The sequence below is a fragment of the Miniopterus natalensis genome, chromosome 7 (assembly GCF_054644295.1).
Source record: "Miniopterus natalensis isolate mMinNat1 chromosome 7, mMinNat1.hap1, whole genome shotgun sequence".
Lineage (NCBI taxonomy): Eukaryota > Metazoa > Chordata > Mammalia > Chiroptera > Miniopteridae > Miniopterus > Miniopterus natalensis.
The window spans coordinates 46444157-46451925 of record NC_142087.1 but is presented as its reverse complement, the minus strand read 5'-3'; the positions used below and the strand labels follow the sequence as shown (position 1 = coordinate 46451925).

The 7769-nt window shown below is 40.9% G+C and overlaps 1 protein-coding gene across 1 annotated transcript in view; it reads left to right on the top strand.

Annotated features, from left to right (window-relative positions):
- The first annotated feature begins 991 nt into the window (after positions 1-991).
- Positions 992-7769, top strand: part of SS18 (SS18 subunit of BAF chromatin remodeling complex) — a 46602-nt gene continuing 39824 nt past the window's right edge. Inside the window, exons 1-2 of the mRNA XM_016195913.2 lie at positions 992-1123; positions 3909-3985. Coding sequence (XP_016051399.2) covers positions 1055-1123; positions 3909-3985 — 146 coding nt within the window. The 5' untranslated portion in view covers positions 992-1054. The remainder of the gene's footprint in view (positions 1124-3908; positions 3986-7769) is intronic.

Here is a 7769-nt window from a genome sequence, read left to right as displayed (position 1 = left end):
CAAAACATTACCCACATTTTCCCATGTCCCTTCTATAAGTTGAGAGCTTTGGTTTTTCTCCTTATCCTGATCGGAAGCCTGACGGCTTGGGCCAAATTTACAAAGCACTAAATAAGTTATCTAAAAAGAAGAGTGAGGGTGCCGTTTCAAACCTTAATTCCAAAGAGCCAAGTCGACTTCTACTAAGGGTGAGTTCCAAGAGGCGAACTCTTCTCCTCTGGCCTCTAAGCCAAGTTGGCCGACTGCCCCCGAGTACTGGGCACAGCCCTCGTTCCCCGATTTCGGGTCAAGCTTACTTTCTGACTGTTAGGCACAACTGCGTGCGTGCGAGGCTGCGGACTCAGAAGTGCGCGTTCGGGGCGTCGTCGAGCCGTTTGAACCAGCGAATCCGCGTTCACCGAGTCCTTCAGCTCTGCTCGGCGCGGCGGATGCTCCCTGGGCCGGCACGGCTTCCCCGGGCCTGACCTCCCTCCTCCCCTCTTCCTGGTGCCGGGACAAGTCCGGCGGCCACTTCTTCCCAGGAGGCGTGAGGATAAAGTTGGAAAACTGCACTCGACCGGGAGCGGAGCGCCGAAACGCAGTCGGAAGGACGCTTCCGAGCGCGGGGGAGGGAAGCCAGTTGCGCCCGCGTGAAAGGGGAGGGCCGGTTGGGGCCGCTCGCATTTCCTGTGACAGAGGTAGCCCCAGCCTCTCCCTCTCCCGCGGCGGCGGGACCATTTCCTGAATCGCTGAAGCAGAGGGAGGACTGGGGCGCGGCTCTACCATCACCGCAGAGGGGTGGGGGAGGCGGAAAAGGAAAGGTTGAGGGACGACGGGTCGACCGAGAACTGGGGAGTTCCACGGGCCTCTGGTTCCCTAGGCACTTGCCGAAAGAGGACATCTGTGGGCCAGAGTTCCTCCTTTAGGCCAGGCTGGCAGTTAGTTTGTTCGGAACTGGAGCATCCCCCCTCCCTGCATTCCCGAGGTGGTTCAGCCCGAGAGGCCGGCGTCTTTCCCCCAGTTTGCTGTTCACCCGGAGCGCTCGGGACTTGCCGATAGTGGTGACGGCGGCAACATGTCTGTGGCGTTCGCAGCCCCGAGACAGCGAGGCAAGGGGGAGATCACTCCCGCCGCGATTCAGAAGGTGAACCGTCGCGGGGGCGGGGATGCCAGGCCCCTCCCGCCTTTGGGAGAGACCTCGAGGGCCGGGACGGGAGTCGGCCGGGCCGGGGGCGGAGGCGGGCCTGCTGGGGAGGCGGCCGTGTGGGAACCGGAGCCGCGGGCTCTGCCGGAGCGGGTGGCGGAAGACGACGAGCCGGTTCTCTCACGGGGACTTTCGCGCGTTGGGGCTCTTTCCTCCAGCCACAAAAGCCCGAGTAACCGGATTTCTCTAGGGATGGGGCGGCGTTCGAGCGGCGGGGGCCGCGCGGACAGGGGCTGTTTATCCGAGCCGGCGCCCCCCGCCGCCCTGCGCGTGGCTCCCGAGTTACTTTGGTGTCGCCCCGCCCATCGCGCCGTGGCTGCTCCGCGTCGACCCGACCTGAGGTCGCGGGAGGCCGAGGGAAGTCGCCGCCCTCCGAGCGCTGCAAACTCTGGCGGAGTTGGGGACTCCCAGGAGAACTTGGGGGACGCTGCAGGAGCCTTTGTAGAGTCAGAGGGGTGTGAGAGGGAGAGCCCGAGGGACTTCGAGATTACCTCCGACCCTCCATTCCGGACTCATCCCATATCCGTTTACATCTGCAGCAGATACTCATTGAGCACTTACTCTAGGCTCTGAGACGACGTTAGTGAGCCATGGCCTGTGCCTTCATGGCGCTTACAGTCTGGTGGTGGAGATTGATCTTGGTGACCAATTACAGCAGTCATGATAAATACACGGGGAGCTACATTCCTTTTAGGGGGTAGTGCTGCCTCTTGGTACTGTATTATTGCCAGTTAGGGACACAAAGGTTCTTTATTATCTACCCCTTGTTGCCTATGAACAAGGCAGTGCTCTGAATTCTACCCAGCCAGACTTTGAAAAGTTACTAGCTAAATTTCGGTTTTGTTTTATGCACTGGAACAAGGATGAAAATTGAAGAAAAGTCAGCTATTAGTACTACTTAGGGCACCATCTTATGCCCAGTAGATTTAAAAAAATTTTTATTGAATTTATTGGGGGGCATTGGTTACTAAAATTATATAGATTGCAAGTGTACAGTTCTATAATACATTATCTGTATATTGTCTGTTCACCATCCAAAGTCAAGTCTCCTTCGGTCATCATTTATCCCTCCTTGACCCTCTGCTACCTACTCCCACCCCCTCTACTGTTGTCTGTGTCTATGAGTTTGTGTTTTCTGTTGTTGCTTAATCCCTTCACCTTTTTCACCCCCCCCCCCCCAGCTGTCAGTCTGTTCTCAGCTTCTGTTTACTGTCAGGTTCTTTGTAGTGTGCCATTTGACATTTGCCTAACTGTTGCTTTATTTTATTAACTGACCTACTTGGCAGTGCCTGGCAATGCAGTGTTTTCATATAGTGCATTGGGCTAAGTCTGCAGCCTGGAAACAGCTCTTAAGTACACACACGCAAAACATTTGGGGTGGGGAGAATTCACTTTTTATTTTTGGACTGTTGGAAAATCCTGAATTTTTCTATTTTTTTCTACGGAGTTATTCTTACATACATCTTAAGATATTTCTCATGGGTGATTAATTTAGGAGATGCTGATCAATTAATTTTCATCCTCGGATGAGAAGGGAAAATGGATTCCAAATTACGTGCCTCATTTTAATAGTGTGAGGGATTGATTTTAGATATGACACAGATACTCTAATGATGAAGTTTCTTAGGTTGAGGAATCTACTGAGAAAAGATATGTCGTGAAATTGTTCGATTGGACTAATATATTTTAGGGACATGTTTTCTGGCATTCGATGGTTTTACTTAAGAAATAACTGCACTTTTTAGAGGGGAATGGTAATATATTTTTTCCCAGCAAGTGAAGGTTATGATTCATATGCAGAAAAAAGTCACAGTGAATGTTAAATGGATCTTCATTTTTAATTAAAAGAGTTGCATTAACTAAATTATTGAGATAGAGTGATCATGTTATTCTAACTTCATGTGTTCATGGAAGGTTGGGGCAGGTACAGGAGAAACAGTTACTCATTTCCCTTGATCGTACAGATAAATCTGAGACCCTGAAATCTTAAGTGGTTTGCACAGGATAGCAAAGCTGGCACTAAAATTAACTGGCTTTTTGCTACCTCACTACTTTCCTCAATGCCAGTTTGCTTAGATGAATTATTTAACCTTTAAAGCCAATATTGCCTTAAATTGTTATAAGATGATAGAACGATAAGTAGATAAGCTTTTGTTTTTAAACTTTTGGGACAACTTAATTATAAGGTAAGCTCATAAAGTCAGCAATACATATTCTACATACATAAAAATTATTGTATTTGATTTCATACTTGGAGAATCACAAAACCATACTGTGTAAAACTTAGAAACTAGCCAGCTCTCCCTTTAAGCCTCTTGGGCTGAAGGTTTCATGTATTTACTTCATTCTGGATAATGACAGTTTTTCATTAGTACTAAAAAGTGTTTGAATGATACAAAGCCAACTTGGACTTAGCTTTTAGTCTTAACAGGCTAAAACTTCTATGACATATAGCAGAGGTAATTAAGTGTTTGAATACAAAAGAAACTCCAGATTTTTCCTTCTCAGCTATAGGTAATAACTCAGAGGGAGAATTATTGGAATAGAGTTATTAAAAAATTGTTGATTAAACATGACATTATTCTAGAGGTTGTGAAATAAGATTTAAAAGATTTGAGTGGATTCAGTTTCTACATAGATAAATATTTCTAGAAATCTGAAGGATTTTAAAAAGTTTTACTTGATACATTAGATTTACAATAAACTTTTTCTAATTTTATTTCAGATGTTGGATGAAAATAATCATCTCATTCAGTGTATAATGGACTATCAGAATAAAGGAAAGACCTCAGAGTGTTCTCAGTAAGATTTGAAATTTCAAAAAAATTTTCTGTGTTGGTTTGTTTTTTACTTTTCCTTTTAACAGCTTTATTGAAATCTAATTCACATACCATACAATTCACCCATTTTAAAGTGTATGATTCAAGGTTTTTAGAATATTCATAGAGTTGTGCTACTATCATTTCAGTCAATTTCAGAACATTTTCATTATTCCCAAAAGAACACCTATAGACATTAGCAGTTACTTCCAATTTCCAACACCTAATTTCTCATCCCCTGACAACCACTAATCTTTCTATTTAGATTTGCCTACTGTGGTTATTTCATATAAATAGATTCATGCAATGTGTGGTCTTTTTAAAAAAATACGTTTTATTGATTTTAGAGAGGAAGGAAGAGAGAGAGAGAAAGGGAAAGGGAGAGAGAGAAGCATAGATGTGAGAGAGAAACATTGATTGGCTACCTCCGCACACACCTGGACCTGGGATTGAGCCCGCAACCTGAACATATGCCCAGACCGGGAATTGAACTGGTGTCCTTTTGGTGCCTGGCATGATGTTCTACCAACTGAACCACGCTGGCCAGGGCATGTGTGGCCTTTTTTGACTGACTTCTTTCATTTAGCACACTTTCAAGATTCATTCATGTTGAAGCATGAATTAGTACTTCCTTTTAATTGCTAAACAATCTTTCATTGTCTAGGTATGCCACATTTTATTTATCCATCAGTGATAGACAGGTGGGTTGTTTTCCTGGCTATTATGGATGATGCTACTATGAATATTAGCACACAAATTTTGGAGTGACTTTTCTTGATTTTTTACATGAGAAAAATTTGTTTTCTGGGATGGAGTGGGTATTAATTTTTCTTCTTATCCTGCATCATAAAATAATGACTTCAGATTTGTGTATGGTCTGATTTGTGAAAAAGTTAGATCTTCGCATATATAGGATATTCAGTTATATCCATATAAGTGATTGAGGAAGCAAAGGTCCTATCTAATAAATAGAGAATTGGTTTTCATTCATAAGAACCCAGTTTGTTAATTTGAAGTGTTATGTCTGAAGTAAACAGTATCCTTTGATAGAATCTGATGGAGTGGAACAAGTTGAATATTTTATCAAAAGTTTCTAGAACAACATTGGTAGAAATATATTTTGAGCCACATATGTAGTTTTATATTTGCTAGTAGATACATTAAACAAATAAAAAGAAACAGGAGGAATTAATTTTAATAATATATTTAACTCTATTTAAAAATAATATCACTTCAATATATAATCAATATAAAATACTTGAGGTAGTTTAATTCTTCTATTTCATACTAAGTCCTTGAAGTCCATTGTGCATCTTATCCTAATCATAACATTATTTTGGACTAGTTACATTTCAGTGTGTCTGTGGCTACCATTTAAAGAATAGCTCTAGAATATTTTATTCTCACCATCATTTTGGAGCTCATCTGTCTTTTCTAGGAATCTCACTGATCTGCTCTCAAGTAGATCAGGTACTGCACTTAGTTATGTCTCTTCAGTATACTTTAATCTGGAACTGATCTTCAGTATTTGTGTTATCTTTCAAGATATTGATGTTGTTGAAGTATACAGAGCAGTTACTTTGTGGACCATCTCTTTTGGATTTGAGTGGTATTGATTCAATTTACATTATGCACTTTTGGCAAGAGTATCACAGATGTGATGTATCCTCAGGTAGCCATATGATTTATCTCAGTGTTTATCCCAGTATTTGTGATAACTTCGGTCACTAAGTTAAGGTGGTGCAAGCCAGTTTCTCCACTGTAGTTACTATTTTTTCCTTTATAATTCTTACGTATTTTGTTGGGGAGATACCTTGAGACACACATATACTCTTTCTTACCATACTTTCTCACACATTAATTTTAGCATCCACCAATGATTCTTGACCGAAACAGTTATTTCTATGGTAGTTGCCAAAGGGTCACTAACTCCACCATTCCTTCTACATTTATTTGGAATTCTGTAAGGAAGAAATTTTCCATTCCTTGCCCCCTATTCATTCATTCATTCATTCATTCATTCATTCATTCATTCATTCATTCGCTCGCTTATATCTAAATGGACTTAGGGATTCTTATTGTATTCCCTAGGTTATAATCTGTTACTTCTCAAATTGTCCCTGATGTTGGCACTGGTAGCCCCTCAAGCTGGCTTTTTGATGTGTCTCTGTTATTTTTTGACACTTTTCTTATTTTTTTGCACTTTAAAAAATTAACCTTATACTTTTTCCTGTGCCAGTTTGGAATCACTCATTTCTTCAAGTCCTGGTTCTCATTTTGGAGAATGATATTTAGAAACTTAGCTCTGAGTGCTAGGATATGTTGTTTTCTAATCACAGCACATTTTGTATTTTATGTGACCATTTTTATTTCTTTTATGCATGTTGTTTCTTCACTGAATCTTGTCTGTTTAAGTTTGAATATATTCTTTCAAATAAAATGTATTTGAAAATTAACTAGCTTATCTACTTCCTTAGCTTTACTATGGGTAATCATCAGTGGTAAGGAGGAGATCACTAACTCAAGTCAGACATGAGATAATAAAAGTTGAGAAGTTCTGATTAGAATTCTTTTCACCTATAACTTTTAAAACCCTAGATAGAGCCAAGGGATTTTGTGGCATAGGACTGGCTCATTAAGGAACCCAGCGGTGTATGGCATGGATAGGAAATACTCTGATCTAGAACCAACTTTTCCAACTTGGGTCAGCAAAAGTTTATACTGTTTTTTCTTTATATTCTCAGTACTATTTTGTATATATGATCATTTCCCTTATTATCTGCATATTGGAGTAGACTTCATTTTCTCACATATTTGGTACAAAAGGGGCTTAAATTGATTTAGGTAGAATCTTAAATTCTGCTCTTTCTGATGGATTTCACTTCATTCTTAGAGTTCTTTTTTCTTAAGCTGTCAGGATTGGTTTGTGAATGAAGAGAAAAAAATTCCTCTCAATCTTAATAAATGTTTCTTGTAGTAGGAGAAATAAAAGTAAAGTAAAGAGGACACATCAGTAAATGAGAGCCATCTGGGAATTAATAGTTCAATTTTAATTCCTTAAGATGTGATAACTTTGCTTGAAACTGTTTTTTTAATTGAAAATAAGTTTATTTTTATTTTATTTTTTTAAAAAATATATCTTTATTGATTTCAGAGAGAGGAAAGGAGAGGGAGAGAGAGAGATAGTAACATCAATGATGAGAGTCACTGATCGAGTCCGCAACCCGGGCATGTGCCCTGACCGGGAATCGAACCCTGATCGCCTGGATCCTAGGTCGACGCTCAACTGCTGAGCCAAGCCCGGCCGGGCGAAAATAAGTTTATTTTTGTGAAGGCAATATAGGCATTGTAAAAATTAGAAAACACATACGTAAAAAGGAGATGATGAATACTGTATTCTCGCCACCCAAACATTTTTCACTGGTTACATTTTTGTGTATATTGTCCTATATATTCTTATCTACATACACACATGCACACACATATATTGCACTCATCTAAGTCAGCGAATCAGTTGTGGAGCTCATATGCACAGATCCTCTTCTCTTTAAATTCTGATAACGTGAGAATGTAAGACTGCTCTTTTGTGGCATTTGGCTTGAGCATTTTCTAAATCTGTATGTTTGCTTAAATATATAAACTTATTTTTGTATTTTAAAGTGAGTTCAACTGTTTCAGAGTGTGCTGTCAAATAGTTATCAAGCAAAAAATTTGTATTCATCATAATGTAAAGGATTGTGGCTTTAAATCTCTGGTTAGGAAGATGA